Below are 20,762 nucleotides of genomic sequence, written 5' to 3'. Positions count from 1 at the left end.
CTGTTGGTTCAGTGATCTTTAGGGTTCCTCCAACCCAACTGCTGTAGGATCCCATGGTTCTGTAATCATTACAGACTCTCCAACCCAACCACTGTAAGATCCCATGGATCTTTAGGGTTCCGCCAACCCAACCATTGTAGGATCTCATAGTTCATTGCTCATTAGGGACTCTCCCAACCCAACCACTGTAGGGTCCCATGGTTCTATCAACTTTATGGCTTCTTCCAACCCAACCATTGTAGGATCTCATAGTTCATTGCTCATTAGGGACTCTCCCAACCCAACCACTGTAGGGTCCCATGGTTCTATCAACTTTATGGCTTCTTCCAACCCAACCTTTGGAGGATCTCATGATCTGAGGATCTCAAAGGCCCACCCCAACCCAACAATCGTAGGATCCCATGGGATCTACGACCTTTAGGGTTCCTCCAACCCAACCATTGTAGGATCTCACGGTTCTATGATCATTAGGGCCTCTCCCAACCCAACCACTCTAGGGGTCCCGTGATCCTATGATCTTTAGGGCCTCTTCCAACCCAACCATCCACAACTTTTGTGCCACCAAGGGGATGCAGAAGGGCCTCAACTCATCCCTCCTCTCTCCTCCTATTTCTTTCCCTGCTTTTCACCCTTCCTCCTCAGAAATGAGGACCGGACCTACAAACATCTGATGGCACTTCCTGCCCTAAAAACGATGGAAACACCCAAATGTTTCCCCCAGGAGGTTCGTCGTCCCTCCACTTTCAAACCGACTTAATTAAGGAGATAATGATTTAACTGAGAGAGAGACAGACGACGATTTTCCCCTTTTGGCTTAATTACGAGCACGAGTTGGAAGAGAGGCGGAAAATAGAGTGGCAAAGATTCCCTTTCACACAACGGATGCCCCGGAGATATTTCCTTTGCTCTTTTATCATCAGAGCTGGGATCATCTCGTATTTTTAGCCTAATTGCTGCAGCTTAATTTGGATAATAGTTGATAATAGCGGCTTATGCAAAGCGGCGAGTGTAGAAATGATGGCGAGAGGGAAAACCAGGAAGAAAAATTGGTGGAAAAAGGTGAAATTAAGCAGAAAACTCCTAAATAATAAGGAGAAGGGATGCAGGGAGCTTTGGGAATGTGTGATGTTCCCATAGGGGTGGGAATTCCTCAAAGAAAGGAATTGATTTCGCCTTCAGGAAATGCAAATCATTCCCCTTATTTGGGATGATGGGAAACTCTTTTTCTAGAGAGGGTCTTTGTGCCATGAGTGGGAAAATGACCCAAAGCTGTCGGAAATGAGCAAAGGAAAATGAAGTTTGGTGCCAGAAATGGGAAAAAGTCCCAGATTTGTTGGAAATGTGGAAGGGGAATCGACTGGGGAATGAAGTTGGGTTTTTGGGGAACGACCTTTCGGGTTTTTGGGGAGCAAAGTGTTGGATGTAGGGAAACATTGGGTTCAAAAGGATGAACCGTTGTTTATTTGGGGGGGACGATTCGTTGGGTTTGGGGGGAATGAAGAGTTTTTGGGGAACCATCCATGGAGTTTAGAATTATCCACAGTTTTGGGGGAACAAAGCGTTGAGTTTTGGGGAACTAAGCATTGGGATTTGGGGAATTGATCCATTGGGTTCAGAGTTATCCACTGTTTCTTTTTGGGTGCAATCCATTGGGTTTTCAGTTTGGGGGAACGACCCATTGGGTCAAAATCATCTGTTTTTTAGGGGAGAACCAACCCATTTTTGGGGAACGAAACACTGGGGTTTGGGGTACAAACCCATTGGATTTAGAGGCATTTATTGGTTTTTGGGTACAATCCGTAGGGTTTGGGGGATTTAAAAGTTTTGGGGGACGATCCATTGGGTTTTTGGGGAATGAAGCGTTGGGTTTTCAGAGGTGGACACCATTTTTGGCTTTTTTTTCCCCCCTAAAACTCCCATGGACATTTCCATGGGGCTGCGAGGACGAGGAGACATCGCTCCACCCGTCCCCCTTTTGCAGCACTGGTTTTTTTTGTCTATCTGTCTTTTTTTTTGCCTTAAAATGAGAAGAAAACCCTCAAGCCCTCCCCGCCCTCAATCCCAATTAACAGCACGCGCTGATGAGCCCTGGAGCGCCGCATCCCCTCCCCCCAATTAGTGGGGCCGTGCTAATGAAGTCGGACAGCAGCATTTCTCACATTCCCTCATCAAATTAATGACAAACCCCATTCCTGATGACCGGATGTGCTGCATCCCCATGGGAGAGAACAGATTAGGCAGAGGTGGGCAGAGCTGCTCGTTTTCACACCCGGGTTAACGAAGCTCCACTGCCACCGGGGGGGGGGGGACAAATTCCTGATGAGGGGCTCTGATTTTGGGGGGGGGGAGGGGGTGAGGAAGGACCAAAACGGTTGGTTTGGCTTATTTTTGTTTTTAGGGTTATTTGCCATTTATCTTTATGTTGGTACTTTGTATTTTTAGGACTATTTTACGAATTCCATGAATTATGATCAGAATGTTTTGGGTGGCTGTACGGGGCCCCTTGGCTGCTCTATAGGATCCCTGAATGCCCTATAGAGCCTTTAGGAGCTCTGTTGGTCCTCTGCACGGCCTATAGGGTCCCCTGGGTGCTCCACAGGACTCTGTAAGGACCTTGGGTCCTCTATAGGATCCTTGAGTGCTCCATGGGCCCCCCAAGGAGGGCCCTTGGGTAACCTATGGGGCCTTACAGTGCTCTATGGGGCCCCCAGAGGCTCTATAGGGGCCCCAGAGGCTCTATAGGGCCCTTGGGTGTTTTTAGGGCCCTTGGAGGCTCTATAGAGTCCTTGAGTGCCCTCTGAGACCTTTAAGTTCTCTGTGGGGACCCTGCGTGTTCAATATGGCCTTTGGGCACCATATAGGGCCCGTGGGCACTCTATGGGTCCCCTGGGAGGTCCACAAAGATCTTGGGTGACCCATAGTGCCCTCGAGTGCTCTATAGGGCCTCAGAGGGTTCTGTAAGGCCCTCGAGTGCCCTATAGGCCTCTGAAAGCTGCATGGGGCCCATGGTTGCTCTGTAGGGCCTTTGAGTGTCCTGTAGGACCCTCGGTTGCTCTGCGGGCCCCCAGCTGCTCTATAGGGCCTTCGGAAGATCTATGGGGTCACTGGTTGCCCTATGGGGCTACCATTCATCCTATGGGGTTGCTGAGTTGTCTATAGAGCCCTTGGAGGTTCTATGGGGCCCTTGGGTGCCCAAATTTGGGCAATTTTGGGGACCACTTGGAGCTCTTCTACTTGGGTCTGACCCAAGACCTCAACATTCACTTTCTAACACCAAACCGCTGCTTTCTGACCCCAAAATGATGGATGCTCTTGGGTGCCGAATGCCACACGGTGAATGGAGATTTTTGAGGATGTGAGGTTAAAAAAAAAAAGAAAGAGTATTTTTTCCCCCCCAAAAGGGAAAACTCCTTCGATGCTTGTTGCCATGGCAACAGCATCTCCCATCCCACCCTGTTGTCACGGCAACGGGGAACCCAACCCCCCCCCCCCCCCCCCAATCCTCTGGAAAAAATGAGGACAAATCAATGGAATCCAGCAAAGTTTGGGTTGGCGACGTCAAAAAAACCCACAAATGGTGGTGGAAAGGGAGCAGTGATGGAGGAGGAGCCAAAAATTTGCATTCCCCTCCCTAAAAATTAACTATTAAGCAGCTTAAAACCTCCTGCTTCATTAATTTCTGAGGGCCGCGTGGCAACGTCCCACCTCTGCTAATTTACCTGCTAATTAATCGCAGATATATTAGTCCCGACCAGGGGAACAGAAGAGAAGCCAAAAAGGGGAAAAAAAAATAAATAAATCTATTTTTAAAGGAAAAAAAACCAAATTTCCCCGTTTTTCCCCCATTCTGCAGCCAGCAAAGCTTAATTTTGCATAATTAAGCCAAAACGATACTAATTAAAACCCCAATGCGTTCTGTTCTCGCAGCGGATCGTTACCCAAAATCGTCACGACGTCGTTCAGTGATGAGGATTCTTCCGGCTGCAGAGCTACAAATTAGCAGCTAATGAGTTTAATTAGCAGCGCAGCCCCCCCACGCCACGCTAACGACCCGTGGCGTGGGCTGATAACGAGCACGGCGATAACGAACGCGATCCAGTCTTCATCTACCAGAGCTGTGAGGGTAAAACGATGAAGATTTGGGGTTTCTCAGCAATATTTTATGGCATTTGGGGGATTTGAGGTCAACTGCGGGTGACTTGGGGTTTTTTGGGGGGTCACTTGATGGCAATATTGGGTTTTTTTGGGGTCATCCGTTGGCGACGTTGGGGTTTTTGGGGTCGCAAGTGGTGGATTTGGTGTTTGTTTGGATCATCTGTTGGCGATACTGGAGTTTTGTTGGGTCATCCAATGGCAATATTGGGTTTTTTGGGGGGATCACGGTGATTTTGGTGTTCTTTTGGGGTCATCCAATGGCAACGTTGGGTTTTTTTGGGGGGATCATGGTGATTTTGGTGTTCTTTTGGGGTCATCCAATGGCAACGTTGGGTTTTTTGGGGGGATCACGGTGATTTTGGTGTTCTTTTGGGGTCATCCGATGGCAATATTGGGTTTTTTTGGGGGGATCACGGTGATTTTGGTGTTCTTTTGGGGTCATCCAATGGCAACGTTGGTTTTTTTTGGGGGGATCACGGTGATTTTGGTGTTCTTTTGGGGTCATCCAATGGCAACGTTGGGTTTTTTGGGGGGATCACAGTGATTTTGGTGTTCTTTTGGGGTCATCCAATGGCAACATTGGGTTTTTTGGGGGGATCACGGTGATTTTGGTGTTCTTTTAGGGTCATCCAATGGCAACATTGGGTTTTTTGGGGGGATCACGGTGATTTTGGTGTTCTTTTAGGGTCATCCGATGGCAATATTGGGTTTTTTTTGGGGGGATCATGGTGATTTTGGTGTTCTTTCGGGGTCATCCAATGGCAACGTTGGGTTTTTTTGGGGGGATCACGGTGATTTTGGTGTTCTTTCGGGGTCATCCAATGGCAACATTGGGTTTTTTGGGGGGATCACGGTGATTTTGGTGTTCTTTTAGGGTCATCCAATGGCAATATTGGGTTTTTTGGGGGGATCACGGTGATTTTGGTGTTCTTTTGGGGGTCATCCAATGGCAACGTTGGTTTTTTTTGGGGGGATCACGGTGATTTTGGTGTTCTTTTGGGGTCATCCAATGGCAACATTGGGTTTTTTGGGGGGATCACGGTGATTTTGGTGTTCTTTTAGGGTCATCCAATGGCAACATTGGGTTTTTTGGGGGGATCACGGTGATTTTGGTGTTCTTTTAGGGTCATCCGATGGCAATATTGGGTTTTTTTTGGGGGGATCATGGTGATTTTGGTGTTCTTTCGGGGTCATCCAATGGCAACGTTGGGTTTTTTGGGGGGATCACGGTGATTTTGGTGTTCTTTCGGGGTCATCCAATGGCAACATTGGGTTTTTTGGGGGGATCACGGTGATTTTGGTGTTCTTTTAGGGTCATCCAATGGCAATATTGGGTTTTTTTGGGGGGATCACGGTGATTTTGGTGTTCTTTTGGGGTCATCCGATGGCAATATTGGGTTTTTTTGGGGGGATCACGGTGATTTTGGTGTTCTTTTAGGGTCATCCAATGGCAATATTGGGTTTTTTTGGGGGGATCACGGTGATTTTGTTGTTCTTTTGGGGTCATCCAATGGCAACGTTGGGTTTTTTGGGGGGATCACGGTGATTTTGGTGTTCTTTTAGGGTCATCCAATGGCAATATTGGTTTTTTGGGGGGATCACGGTGATTTTGGTGTTCTTTCGGGGTCATCCAATGGCAACGTTGGGTTTTTTGGGGGGATCACGGTGATTTTGGTGTTCTTTTGGGGTCATCCAATGGCAATGTTGGGTTTTTTGGGGGGATCATGGTGATTTTGGTGTTCTTTTGGGGTCATCCAATGGCAACATTGGGTTTTTTGGGGGGATCACGGTGATTTTGGTGTTCTTTTGGGGTCATCCAATGGCAACGTTGGGTTTTTTGGGGGGATCACGGTGATTTTGGTGTTCTTTTAGGGTCATCCAATGGCAACGTTGGGTTTTTTGGGGGGATCATGGTGATTCTGGTGTTCTTTTGGGGTCATCCGATGGCAATATTGGGTTTTTTTTGGGGGGATCATGGTGATTTTGGTGTTCTTTTAGGGTCATCCAATGGCAATATTGGGTTTTTTGGGGGGGATCACGGTGATTTTGGTGTTCTTTTAGGGTCATCCAATGGCAATATTGGGTTTTTTTGGGGGGATCACGGTGATTTTGGTGTTCTTTTAGGGTCATCCAATGGCAACGTTGGGTTTTTTTGGGGGGATCACGGTGATTTTGGTGTTCTTTTAGGGTCATCCAATGGCAACATTGGGTTTTTTTGGGGGGATCACGGTGATTTTGGTGTTCTTTTGGGGTCATCCAATGGCAACATTGGGTATTTTGGGGGGATCACGGTGATTTTGGTGTTCTTTTGGGGTCATCCAATGGCAATATTGGGTTTTTTGGGGGGATCACGGTGATTTTGGTGTTCTTTTAGGGTCATCCAATGGCAACGTTGGGTTTTTTGGGGGGTCATCCGTTCCTAATTTGGGAGATTTGGGGTCACCTGTGAACGATGTTGGAGTTTTGGGGTCATCCAACAACAATATCGGGGTTTCTGGGTCACCTCTTGGTGATTTGGGGCTTTTTTGGGGGTTATTGATGGCAAGATTGGGTCACAGTCAGCGATAGCAGGGGTCAACCATTGCCAACACCGCATATTTCAGGTCACCTTCCAACGATTTGGGGTTTTTCAGGGTCCTTCCTTGGCCTGTATCGTATTTTTGGGGATATTCTTGGTGATATCGTGGTCTGGGGTGTCAATCTGGGGGTCTTTTGGGGTTTTATGTCAATTCTGCGTCTCCCTCACCGACGGCACAGCAGCGCTCTGACACTCCTCCAAAAACCCATTTATTTCCACCTTTTCCCTCCCAACCCCCCCAAAAGAAAACCCTAGAGCCCCCCCTATTTGACTTACAGGATGTCCCAAATCCTTTTTAGGGTTCCTCCCATCAGCGGTGCTGCCGCCGGTGCCGGAGGATCTCAGTGGGGGTGAAGGTGAAATCCTGCTGGCACACATCGCAGCGGTACGGCCGCTGTAGGGCTGAGGTCTGGGGGCAGCTCTGGGCTTCCTCTTCTGGGGGGGCTGCAATTAGGGTTAGAGAGGGATCCCACCCTCCTGCTTCCACCCCACACCTCGTTCTTCCATCATCAAGCCCAAAACCACGCTCCTCCCAAACGCATTTCTTTTATCATCACCCCCCAAACCCTTTTTTGCCCCCCCAAACCCTTTTTTGCCCCCCTAAACCCTTTTTTTCCCCCCTAAACCCTTTTTCCCTCCCCATAACCAACCCCCAAAACCACAGAATGATAGAATCATAGGATCACCAAGGTTGGAAAAGACCTAAAAGATCATTCAGTCCAACCGTCAACGGTTGGAATCTGGATGAAACAAAGACGGGATCATGAAACAAAGACGAATCATTTTCCCCCCTTCGCCAGCCCCCAAAACCCCTTTTTAACCATCACCAAAACACCCAAATCCCATTTTATTCCCACAACCGATCCCCAAAATACCTTTTTCATCCCCACCACCAACCCCCCAAATCCCCATTCTTTCCACAAACCAAACCCCAAACCCCTTTTTCCATCACCAACTCCCCAAAACCCCTTTTCTTCCCCCTTAGAACCAACCCCCCCAAACCCCAATTTTTCCCATATCCACCCCCAAAAAAACCCTTTTCCCATCACCAAAACAAAACCCTCTTCTTGTTTTTTCTCTGCACAACCAACCCCAAAACTCTTTCCTTCCATAGAGCCCAAGGTCCCTGTCCCCACAGGACAAGGACGTTGCCCCCATAGAACCCAGAATCCTTGTCCCCACCAAAGCCAGGACCCCTGTCCCCATTGAACCCAGCACGCTGTCCCTATAGAACCCAGGACCCCCGTCCCAATAGAACCCAAGATCTCTGCCCCCACCAAACCCAAGACCCCTGTCCCCATAAAACCCAGCACGCTGTCCCTATAGAACCCAGGATCCTTGACCCCACCAAACCCAGGACCCCGTCCCCACAGGACCCAGGATCCTTGTCCCCACCAAAGCCAGGACCCCTGTCCCCATTGAACCCAGCACACTGTCCCCAAAGAACCCAGGACATCTGTCCCTATAGAACCTAGGACCCCTGTCCCCACCAAACCCAGGACCCCCGTCCCCACAGGACCCAGGATCCTTGTCCCCACCAAACCCAGGACACCCGTCCCCCCAGAATTTGGGACCCCTGCTCCCCATAGAACCCAAGATCTCTGCCCCCACCAAACCCAGGACCCCTGTCCCCATTGAACCCAGCACGATGTCCCTATAGAACCCAGGACCCCTGTCCCCAAAGAACCCAGGACATCTGTCCCTATAGAACCCAGGATCCCCGTCCCCAAAGAACCCAGGACACCTGTCCCTATAAAACCCAGGATCCCTGCCCCCACCAAACCCAGGACCCCGTCCCCACAGGACCCAGGATCCTTGTCCCCACCAAAGCCAGGACCACTGTCCCCATAAAACCCAGCACACTGTCCCCATGGAACCCAGGACCCCCATCCCCACCAAACCCAGGACCCCATCCCATAGAACCCAAGATCTCTGCCCCCACCAAACCCAAGACCCCTGTCCCCATTGAACCCAGCACACTGTCCCCAAAGAACCCAGGACATCTGTCCCTATAGAACCCAGGACCCCCGTCCCAATAGAACCCAAGATCTCTGCCCCCACCAAACCCAACACCCCTGTCCCCATAAAACCCAGGACATCTGTCCCTATAGAACCCAGGAACCCCATCCCCACCAAACCCAGGACCCCGTCCCCATTGAACCCAGGATCCTTGTCCCCACCAAACCCAAGACACTCATCCCCCCAGAATTTGGGACCCCTGTTCCCCATAGAACCCAGGATCCCTGCCCCCACCAAACCCAGGACTCCTGTCCCCACCAAACCCAAGACCCCTGTCCTCATAAAACCCAGCACGCTGTCCCTATAGAACCCAGGACCCCCGTCCCCACAGAACCCAGGATCCTTGTCCCCACCAAAGCCAGGACCCCTGTCCCCATAAAACCCAGCACACTGTCCCAAAAGAACCCAGGACACCTGTCCCTATAGAACCCAGGATCCTTGTCCCCACCAAACCCAGGACACCCATCCCCCCAGAATTTGGGACCCCTGCTCCCCATAGAACCCAAGATCTCTGCCCCCACCAAACCCAGGACCCCTGTCCCCATTGAACCCAGCACGCTGTCCCTATAGAACCCAGGACCCCTGTCCCCACAGGACCCAGGATCCTTGTCCCCACCAAAGCCAGGACCACTGTCCCCATACAACCCAGCACACTGTCCCAAAAGTACCCAGGACCCCCATCCCCACCAAACCCAGGACCCCATCCCATAGAACCCAGGATCCCTGCCCCCACCAAACCCAGGACCCCTGTCCCCATAAAACCCAGCACGCTGTCCCTATAGAACCCAGGATCCCTGCCCCAATAGAACCCAGGACCCCTGTCCTCATACAACCCAGCACACTGTCCCCAAAGAACCCAGGACATCTGTCCCTATAGAACCCAGGACCCCTGTCCCCACCAAACCCAGGACCCCCGTCCCCACAGGACCCAGGATCCTTGTCCCCACCAAACCCAGGACACCCATCCCCCCAGAATTTGGGACCCCTGTTCCCCATAGAACCCAAGATCCCTGCCCCCACCAAACCCAAGACCCCTGTCCCCATAAAACCCAGCACGCTGTGCCTATAGAACCCAGGACCCCTGTCCCCACAGGACCCAGGATCCTTGTCCCCACCAAAGCTAGGACCCCTGTCCCCATAAAACCCAGCACACTGTCCCAAAAGAACCCAGGACACCTGTCCCTATAGAACCCAGGATCCTTGTCCCCACCAAACCCAAGACACCCATCCCCCCAGAATTTGGGACCCCTGTTCCCCATAGAACCCAGGATCCCTGCCCCCACCAAACCCAAGACCCCTGTCCTCATAAAACCCAGCACGCTGTCCCTATAGAACCCAGGACCCCCGTCCCCACAGAACCCAGGATCCTTGTCCCCACCAAAGCCAGGACCCCTGTCCCCATTGAACCCAGCACACTGTCCCCAAAGAACCCAGGTGTTCCGGGTCTTTGGGGATCCACGATCCTGGGGGGATCCTTGTCCCCACCAAACCCAGGACACCCGTCCCCCCAGAACCTGGGATCCCCGTCCCCACCAAACCGAGGACATTGTCCCCATAGAACCCAGACCCCCCATCCCCATAGAAGCCAGGACGTTGTCCCCTATGGACCCCCCCCACACCCTCCCCATCCCCGAGGCCCCACCGTCCGGCGGCCGACACGCGTTCTCGTGGCAGACTCGCTCCATGGGGGTGAAGGGCGCATGGAGCCCACAGTGGGGACACGTCCAGAAGCTCCGGAGACACTCATTGTAAAGGTCTGCATCCGTCTGTAGGGGAAACGGGGAGGTGAGGAGGGGACGACGGGGCGAGGACGGGCTGAGGGACGCACGACTGACCGCCAGGCAGTTGTAGGTGAGGAACTGGGTGACGCGGTGACCGCCCTTCGTTTCGTGGGGTTTCATCTCCATCCCTTGGAAAAGCCCCGGGAGCTGCGGGGTCGCGGTCACCGTTTGGGGTCCGACGTAAAGCGAGCGTTGCTGCAGGGCTGTCAGCTGGCGCAGGCGGTACGGAACCTGGGGGAATGTGGGGTGGGGGTGTGGGGAGCCGTGGGGTCGCCCCAAGGCCCTCCTCCAAGCCAACGCCACGTGTTGGGGATGGGTTCTGTCTCCAAGGGAGGAGTTCCCCAAATTGGGGCCCAGCCTCATTGGGGATTGATGGGATCCCCCCCCTATTCTCCAGGGAGGGGTTCTGCAGCCCCAGCGTCACCTCGTGGCTCCACACTGGGCTCCCAGTGAGCTCTTGTCCCCTTTGCACTGGTTTCCAGCCTATGGGATGCCTCCCAGTATGGCCATGGCCCCTCTTATAACAGGATTCCATCCCACTCGTCCAAGTTCCGTTGGACGTCCCCAATTCTGCATCATCAAAATGCTACAACTGCCCCAATTTCACGCCATGAAAAGACCAAAACTTTTCATGTTTCAAAGTTCCCCAATTCCGTGCCATGAAATCACCCAACCAAACACAACCCAATGCGACAAGCCCCACAAAACCCCACCAAACTCCCCACCAAAACCTTACAAGCCCAAGCAATTTCCCAACCAAGCACCACAAAACCCAACCAAACCCAAACAAATCCCCACAAAACCTATCCGATCCCAATGAAGCCCAAGTAAAACCTCAACCAAACTCAACAAACACCCACAAAAACCTCAAGCAAATCTCATCACAATCCCACAAACCCCACCAAGACCCCACGAAACTCAACAAAACGCGAAGGAAACCTCAACAACCCCCCCAAAAAACCCACCAAGCCCCAGCCCAAACCCAATGCCAGCCCCACAAAACCCCACCAAACACAACAAACCCCCTCAAAAGCCAAAGAAACTCATGCAAAATCCCAACCAAAGCCCAACCCAACTCAACCCCACAAATCTCAACAAACCCCACCAAAACCAAACCAAACCCCCAACCCACAACCCAACCCCACAAAACCCAACTAAACCCCATCAAACCTCAACTGAACCCCAAGCAAATCCCACAAAACACCCAAAAAACCCAACCAATCCCCAACCGAAACCCACAACCCTCCCTCAAAACTCAACTAAACCCCACAAAATCCCAACCCAACCCAACCCAACCCGAACCAAACCCCAACAAAACCCCCGTGGATCCCCACAAAATCCCAACCCAACCCCAACTCAACCCATCAAAACCTCAACCAAACCCCAACCAAATCCCACTAAACCCCCCAAAAAACCCAACCAACCCCCAATCCAACTCAACCTGACCCTACAGAACTCAACCAACCCCCAATCCAACTCAACCTGACCCTACAGAACTCAACCAACCCCCAACCCAACTCAACCCGACCCTACAGAACTCAACCAACCCCCAACCCAACTCAACCCGACCCTACAGAACTCAACCAACCCCCAATCCAACTCAACCCAACCTTACAGAACTCAACCAACCCCCAATCCAACTCAACCCAACCTTACAGAACTCAACCCACCCTCAACCCAACTCAACCCGACCCTACAGAACTCAACCAACCCCCAACCCAACTCAACCCGACCCTACAGAACTCAACCAACCCTCAACCCAACTCAACCCGACCCTACAGAACTCAACCAACCCTCAACCCAACTCAACCCGACCCTACAGAACTCAACCAACCCCACCACAACCTCACCAAATTCCCCCATACCCACCTTCTCCTGCAGGAATTCCAGCAGCCCCCGTCTCAGCTTGGTCGCATCCCCCTCCCTGGGCTCTGCCCCACTGCTGCCCCCCAAGTGCTGATCCAGGAGAAGCTCCCAGGCGGCGCGGAGCCGCAGCGCCGTCCCCAGGAGCCGCAGAGCTGAGTCGGGGTCTGGGAGGAGCAGCTCCAACCATTGGTCTGCAACCAGCAGTGTGCAGTCTGCGTTGGTGTCCAGAGAGTGGGAGAAGAGCAGGAGGGTCTGGGGGGAGAAAAAGGGGAGAGGGGTTATGGGGGAGAGGGGTGGGGAGGAGGAAAAGGAAGGGGCTGTGGGGTGGAGGGGAAAGGGAACGGGATGAGGGACTGGGAAAGGGAAGGAGAGGAAGGGGAAGGGGAGGAAAAAGGGAGAGGAAGGGGAAAGGGAAGAAGGAGAGGAAAGAGCACAGGACGTGGGGAAGGGGATGGAGGGGAAGGGGAACAGGATGCGAGGAAGGAGGAGGGGATGGGGATGGAGAGGAAGAAGGAGAGAAAAAACAGTGGGATGTGGGGAAAGGGGGAAGGAGAGTAAAGGGGAAAAGAAGGGGCACAGGATGTGAGGAAAGGGGAGGGGAGGAAAAGGAAGAGGAAGGGGATGGAAGTGGGAAATGGAGTAGAATGCAAAGAAGGGGAAGAGGAAGGGCTAGGGGAAGAGCCTGGGGAGGGGGAAGAGTAGGATAGAATGTGAGGAAGGGGAAGGGGATATGGGAAAAGGGAAGGGGAAGAGGAAAGGCAAGGGGATGGAGAGGAAAGGGAAAGGGAATAGGGATGGAGAGGGAGAAGAGGATGAAGAAGAAGAAGAAGGGGCCAGAGAGAGAGGGGAAGAAGGAGAGGAAAGGGATGGAGAGGAAAAAAAAGGAGAAGGAGGAAAGGGATGAAGAGGAAGGAGAAGAGGAAGGGGAAGAAGGGGGTGGAGAGGAAGAGAAAAGGCAAAGGGGATGGAGAAGAAGAGAGAGAGAGGATGGAGAAAAGGAAGAGAAAGAGAATGGAGGAAAAGGGGATGGAGGGGAAGAGGGAGAAAGGGACGGGGAGGAAGAGGAAGGGGATGGGAAGGAAGAGGAAGAGGATGGGGGTGCAGAGTGGGGAGCCCACCTGCAGCGCGGGGACGCGGATGCAGTTGACCAGGTAGGGCTTGGTGGTCTCCAGCAATGAGACAAAGGCAAGGAGCTGGTGGTGGCAGCTCAGCCCGTCCTCTGTGGGGCGACATGGGGGACATCTCAGCTGGTTTCAGTCCCTCCCCATGTCCAGGGACCCAAGATTACCATTGGGAGTCCCCCAAAAATAATGGTATTGCCATTGGGTGACCCAAAGCTCCCCAACTACTGCCTACAAACGATCCCAAAAAAGGAAAATCGTCAGCAGGTGACCCAAAAAAACAAAGTATCCCCAATGGGACCCAAAAAAATCCCCAAATATTGCCAATGAATGGCCTAGAAAATCCTAAAATCATTAGAGAGTGATCCCCAAAAACCCAAATATTGCCAATGAGTGGCTTAAAACCCTTTGAAATAACACATGGGATACCCAAAAAACCCAAGTATCCCCAGTGGGTGACCCCCCAAAAAACCCAAAATCATCAACGGGTGACCCAAGAAGACCCAAATATTGCCAATGAGGGGTCCAAGGAAACCCAAATCATCAACAAGTGACCCCAAACCCCCCGAAATATTACCAACAAATGACCTAAACACCCAAGTATCCCCAGTGGGTGACCCCAAAAACCCCAGATCATCAACGGGTGACCCAAGAAGACCCAAATATTGCCGATGAATGGCCCCCAAACCCAAAATCATCAATGGGTGACCCAAAAAATCCCCAAATCATCCACAGGCGACCCCGAATCCGAATACTGCCAATGGGTGACCCAAAACCAACCCAGTATCCACAAGGAGTGACCCACAAAATACAAATATCGCCAAAGAGTGACCCCCAAAAAAGCAGAAATTATCAATAAATGACCCAAAAACCGAAGTATGCACAATGGTGTGACCCCCCAAAAAAACCCAATCATCACTGATGAACGGCCTAAAAACGCCCAATCATCAATGGGAGACCCAAAACACCCAAAATCATCAATGGGGGACCTGAAATCCCCAATATTATAGCCAACGGGTGACCCAAAAACCCAACTATCCCCAATGGGTGACCCCCCCCCCCCCCCAAAAAAAAAATTATCACCAATGAATGGCCTAAAAACCCCCAAATCATCAACGGGAGACCTAAAATACCCCAAATATTGCCCCTGAAGCCCCATTCTTGCTCTCCCACCTTCGTTGCCACGCTCCGTCCGCTCCCGGCTGTGCAGCAGCTCAGGGCTGGTGGCGAAGACGCAGGTGGGGTGGAGCACGACGCCCTGCTTGCTCTTGGTGTGAAAAATCTGCAGAAAGAGCAAAATCGATTAATTTGAAGAGAACAGAGAGGCAAAAAAATGAATCCACCCCCCAAAAAAGGCACCGGTTTATAGGGGCACCTGGTCGGAATCCTTGCGGCTGTCGTTGAGGGGGTCGGGGATGGCGAGCTGTGGGTACAGCCCCCGGCACAGCACCACTTTGAGCAGGGAGAGCTGGGATGTGCTCAGGATGGAGCTGGATGCAGCCTGCAGCTCTGCCACGTCGTGCCGCAGCTGGAACTTCACGTCCTGGGGGGGATTGAACCCAAAAAAAACCCCAAAAACCCCCAAAAAGGCTTTGGATTTAGCCCCAAAATTCTGTAAATCCTACGGAAGGGATTCAGCACCAAAGACAGCGAATCTTGAGGTGGGATTTAGACCCCAAAAAACCCAAATCCTGGGGTGGGATTCAGCCTCAAAGACTCAGATCTTCAGGTGGGACTCAGCCCCAAAAAGACCAATCAACCAGTAGAGATTCAGCCCCAAAAACGCAAATCCTACAGAAGAGATTCAGCCCCAAATCTTGAGGTTGGATTTAGCCCCGAAGGTCCAAATCCTAAATTGGGATTTAGCCCCAAAACACAAATCCTACAAAAGGGTCTCAGCCCTAAAAACAATGAATCTCAAGGTGGGATTTAGCCCCAGTATAAACCCAAACCCTAAAGAAGGGATTCAACCCTCCAAAAACCCAAATCTTGGCAAGGCGTTTAGCCCCAAAAACCCAAATCTTGAGGTAGGACTGAGCCCCAAAAACCTCATTCCCAGAGGTGAGATCAGTCCCCAGAATCCCAATTAGAGGAGTTAGGATTAGGATTGAAACAACAACAAAAAATGAAGTCCAGATTCAGGATTTAACCCCAAAAAATTCAACTCCAGATTCACAATTTTGCCCCAAAACTTCAACTCTGCGTTTAAGACTTCACCCCCCCAAAAAAACAAAGTCCAGATTCAGGATTCATCCCCAAAATCCCAATTCCACATTTGGGATCTTATTCCCCCCAAAAACGAAGTCAAGACTCCAGATTTCACCCCCCAAAACTCTTAATCCAGATTCAGGATTCAGCCCCAAAATCCCAACTCCAGATTTAGGATTTCATTCCCTCCCCAAAAACGAAGCCCAGATTCCAGATTTCACCCCCCAAAAAACTCCAACTCCAGATTCACATCCCACCCCCCCCCCCAAAAAAAAAAACCAACCCCACCAAAATCCAGATTCAGGACATCACCCCAAATCCCCAACCCCAAACTCCCCACTTCTCCCCAACCCCCCACCCCAAAATAGCAAGGATTTCCCCCCCCAAAGCCCCCCTCTCCCTCACCTGGAGGTCCACACTGTGCTCCCTGGACCCCCCCTCTCCCTCCTCGTCCTCCTCCCCCCCTGAGGACGTGGCAGCGCCGTGGTGCAGCCGCAGCACTTTGCGGGGGTCGCGGCGCGGTGCCGCCTTGGCAGCGGTAGAGACGGCGCAGAGCGCGGTGCTCCCGGCGTTGGGTGGGGGTCTGGGGGTCGTTGAGGGGGGGGTCCACCAGGTGATGGTCCCGGAGCAGCTCCTGGAAAGGGTGGAGAGAAGGGGATGGGTCAAAATTGAGGAGGGGTTGGGTGGGATGTTGGCAGAAACAGGGTGATTTGGGGTGGGATTGGGGAGGAACTGGGGGTGAAATTGGGGAGGGAGGAATGAGGTGGGATTGGGTGGTTTTGGGGTGGGAGTGGGCAGATGTGGGGGGAGATTGGGGTGGGATTGGGTGGTTTTGGGGTAGGATTAGGGTGGGTTGGGTGATTTGGGGCAATTTTGAGGTGAAAATGGATGATTTTGGGGTGGGATTGTGGTGGGATTGGGTGATTTGGAGTCAGATTGGGTGGTTTTGGGGTAGGATTGTGGTGGGTTGGGTGATTTGGGGGTGAGATTGGACGATTTTGGGGTGAGACTGGCGTGGGGTTGGTGATTTGGGGGTGAGATTGGAGTGGAGTTGGGTAATTTAGGGCAATTTTGAGGTGAAAATGGATGATTTTGGGGTGGGATTGGGTAATTTTGGGGTGGGATTGTGGTGGGATTGGGTGATTTGGAGTGAGATTGGATGGTTTTGGGGTAGGATTTGGGTAGGGTTGGGTGATTTTGGGGGGGGATTTGGGTGAGATGGGCGATTTTGGGGTGAGACCAGGGAGGAATTGGGGAGGAATGAGGTGGGATTGGGTGGCTTGGGGTGGGAGTGGGCAGATTTGGGGGGAGATCGGGGTGGGATTGCGTGGTTTTGGGGTAGGATTAGGGTGGGTTGGGTGATTTGGGGCAATTTTGAGGTGAAAATGGATGATTTTGGGGTGGGATTGGGTAACTTTGGGGTGGGATTGTGGTGGGATTGGGTGATTTGGAGTGGGATGGGGTGATTTGGAGTGGGATTGGGTGGTTTTGGGGTAGGATTTGGGCAGGGTTGGGTGATTTTGGGGGGGGATTTGGGTGAGATGGGCGATTTTGGGGTGAGACCAGGGAGGAATTGGGGAGGAATGAGGTGGGATTGGGTGGCTTGGGGTGGGAGTGGGCAGATTTGGGGGGAGATCGGGGTGGGATTGGGTGGTTTTGAGGTAGGATTGTGGTGCTTTGGGTGATTTGGGGGCGAGATTGGACGATTTTGGGGTGAGACTGGCATGGGGTTGGTGATTTGGGGGTGAGATTGGAGTGGAGTTGGGTAATTTAGGGCAATTTTGAGGTGAAAATGGATGATTTTGGGGTGGGATTGGGTAATTTTGGGGTGGGATTGTGGTGGGATTGGGTGATTTGGAGTCAGATTGGGTGGTTTTGGGGTAGGATTTGGGTAGGGTTGGGTGATTTCGGGGTGGGATTGGGGTGAGATGGGCGATTTTGGGGTGAGACCAGGGAGGAACTGGGGAGGAATGAGGTGGGATTGGGTGGCTTGGGGTGGGAGTGGGCAGATTTGGGGGGAGATCAGGGTGGGATTGGGTGGTTTTGGGGTAGGATTAGGGTGGGTTGGGTGATTTGGGGGTGAGATTGGACGATTTTGGGGTGAGACTGGCATTGGGTTGGTGATTTGGGGGTGAGATTGGAGTGGAGTTGGGTAATTTAGGGCAATTTTGAGGTGAAAATGGATGATTTTGGGGTGGGATTGGGTAACTTTGGGGTGGGATTGTGGTGGGATTGGGTGATTTGGAGTGAGATTGGATGGTTTTGGGGCAGGATTTGGGCAGAGTTGGGTGATTTTGGGGGGGGATTTGGGTGAGATGGGCGATTTTGGGGTGAGACCAGGGAGGAATTGGGGAGGAATGAGGTGGGATTGGGTGGCTTGGGGAGGGAGTGGGCAGATTTGGGGGGAGATCGGGGTGGGATTGCGTGGTTTTGGGGTAGGATTGTGGTGGGTTGGGTGATTTGGGGCAATTTTGAGGTGAAAATGGATGATTTTGGGGTGGGATTGGGTAACTTTGGGGTGGGATTGTGGTGGGATTGGGTGATTTGGAGTGAGATTGGATGGTTTTGGGGTAGGATTTGGGCAGAGTTGGGTGATTTTGGGGGGGGATTTGGGTGAGATGGGCGATTTTGGGGTGAGACCAGGGAGGAATTGGGGAGGAATGAGGTGGGATTGGGTGGCTTGGGGTGGGAGTGGGCAGATTTGGGGGGAGATCGGGGTGGGATTGGGTGGTTTTGGGGTAGGATTAGGGTGGGGTTGGGTGATTTGGGGGTGAGATTGGACGATTTTGGGGTGAGACTGGCATGGGGTTGGTGATTTGGGGGTGAGATTGGAGTGGAGTTGGGTAATATAGGGCAATTTTGAGGTGAAAATGGATGATTTTGGGGTGGGATTGGGTAACTTTGGGGTGGGATTGTGGTGGGATTGGGTGATTTGGAGTGAGATTGGATGGTTTTGGGGTAGGATTTGGGTAGAGTTGGGTGATTTTGGGGGGGGATTTGGGTGAGATGGGTGATTTTGGGGTGAGACCAGGGAGGAATTGGGGAGGAATGAGGTGGGATTGGGTGGCTTGGGGTGGGAGTGGGCAGTTTTGGGGGGAGATTGGGGTGGGATTGCGTGGTTTTGGGGTAGGATTCAGGTGGGGTTGGGTGAATTGGGGCAATTTTGAGGTGAAAATGGATGATTTTGGGGTGGGATTGGGTAACTTTGGGGTGGGATTGTGGTGGGATTGGGTGATTTGGAGTGGGATTGGGTGATTTGGAGTCAGATTGGGTGGTTTTGGGGTAGGATTTGGGCAGAGTTGGGTGATTTTGGGGAGGGATTTGGGTGAGATGGGCGATTTTGGGGTGAGATTGGGGAGGAATTGGGGAGGAATGAGGTGGGATTGGGTGGCTTGGGGTGGGAGTGGGCAGATTTGGGAGGAGATTGGGGTGGGATTGGGTGGTTTTGGGGTAGGATTCTGGTGGGGTTGGGTGATTTGGGGGTGAGATTGGAGTGGAGTTGGGTAATTTAGGGCAATTTTGAGGTGAAAAAGGATGATTTTGGGGAGGGATTGGGTAATTTTGGGTTGGGATTGTGGTGGGATTGGGTGATTTGGAGCGGGATGGGGTGATTTGGAGTCGGATTGGGTGGTTTTGGGGTAGGATTTGGGTAAGGTTGGGTGATTTTGGGGGGGGATTTGGGTGAGATGGGCGATTTTGGGGTGAGACCAGGGAGGAACTGGGGAGGAGTGAGGTGGGATTGGGTGGCTTGGGGTGGGAGTGGGCAGATTTGGGGGGAGATCGGGGTGGGATTGCGTGGTTTTGGGGTAGGATTGTGGTGGGTTGGGTGATTTGGGGGTGAGATTGGAGTGGAGTTGGGTAATTTAGGGCAATTTTGAGGTGAAAATGGATGATTTTGGGGTGGGATTGGGTAACTTTGGGGTGGGATTGTGGTGGGATTGGGTGATTTGGAGTCAGATTGGGTGGTTTTGGGGTAGGATTTGGGCAGAGTTGGGTGATTTTGGGGGGGGATTGGGGTGAGATGGGCGATTTTGGGGTGAGACCAGGGAGGAATTGGGGAGGAATGAGGTGGGATTGGGTGGCTTGGGGTGGGAGTGGGCAAATTTGGGGGAGATTGGGGTGGGATTGGGAGGTTTTGGGGTAGGATTCGGGTGGGGTTGGGTGATTTGGGGCAATTTTGAGGTGAAAATGGATGATTTTGGGGTGAGATTGGGTAACTTTGGGGTGGGATTGTGGCGGGATGGGGTGATTTGGAGTGAGATTGGATGGTTTTGGGGTAGGATTTGGGTAGGGTTGGGTGATTTCGGGGTGGGATTGGGGTGAGACGGGCGATTTGGGGGTGAGACCAGGAAGGAATTGGGGAGGAATGAGGTGGGATTGGGTGGCTTGGGGTGGGAGTGGGCAGATGTGGGGGGAGATCGGGGTGGGATTGGGTGGTTTTGGGGTAGGATTGTGGTGGGGTTGGGTGATTTGGGGGTGAGATTGGAGTGGAGTTGGGTAATTTAGGGCAATTTTGAGGTGAAAATGGATGATTTTGGGGTGGGATTGGGTAATTTTGGGGTGGGATTGTGGTGGGATTGGGTGATTTGGAGTCAGATTGGATGGTTTTGGGGCAGGATTTGGGCAGAGTTGGGTGATTTTGGGGGGGGATTTGGGTGAGACGGGCGATTTTGGGGTGAGACCAGGGAGGAATTGGGGAGGAATGAGGTGGGATTGGGTGGCTTGGGGTGGGAGTGGGCAGATTTGGGGGGAGATTGGGGTGGGATTGGGTGGTTTTGGGGTAGGATTAGGGTGGGTTGGGTGATTTGGGGCAATTTTGAGGTGAAAATGGATGATTTTGGGGTGAGATTGGGTAATTTTGGGGTGGGATTGTGGTGGGATTGGGTGATTTGGAGTGGGATGGGGTGATTTGGAGTGAGATTGGATGGTTTTGGGGTAGGATTTGGGCAGAGTTGGGTGATTTTGGGGGGGGATTTGGGTGAGATGGGCGATTTTGGGGTGAGATTGGGGAGGAATTGGGGAGGAATGAGGTGG

At 52.2% G+C, this 20,762-nt stretch overlaps 1 protein-coding gene across 1 annotated transcript; it reads right to left on the bottom strand.

Annotated features, from left to right (window-relative positions):
- Positions 1–3,784: 3,784 nt before the first annotated feature.
- Positions 3,785–16,571, bottom strand: DHX34 (DExH-box helicase 34; the record flags this gene model as incomplete). Its single annotated transcript, XM_048932688.1, has 9 exons — positions 3,785–4,115; positions 7,010–7,177; positions 10,395–10,518; positions 10,588–10,764; positions 12,403–12,651; positions 13,518–13,618; positions 14,694–14,802; positions 14,896–15,063; positions 16,134–16,571. Coding segments are annotated over 8 exons (1,500 nt in total), but the record flags the coding sequence as incomplete, so codon positions are not given.
- Positions 16,572–20,762: the final 4,191 nt, after the last annotated feature.

The sequence above is a fragment of the Lagopus muta genome, assembly GCF_023343835.1.
Source record: "Lagopus muta isolate bLagMut1 chromosome 37 unlocalized genomic scaffold, bLagMut1 primary SUPER_37_unloc_1, whole genome shotgun sequence".
Taxonomy (NCBI): Eukaryota; Metazoa; Chordata; class Aves; order Galliformes; family Phasianidae; genus Lagopus; species Lagopus muta.
This window is presented reverse-complemented; position numbering and strand designations above follow the sequence as displayed.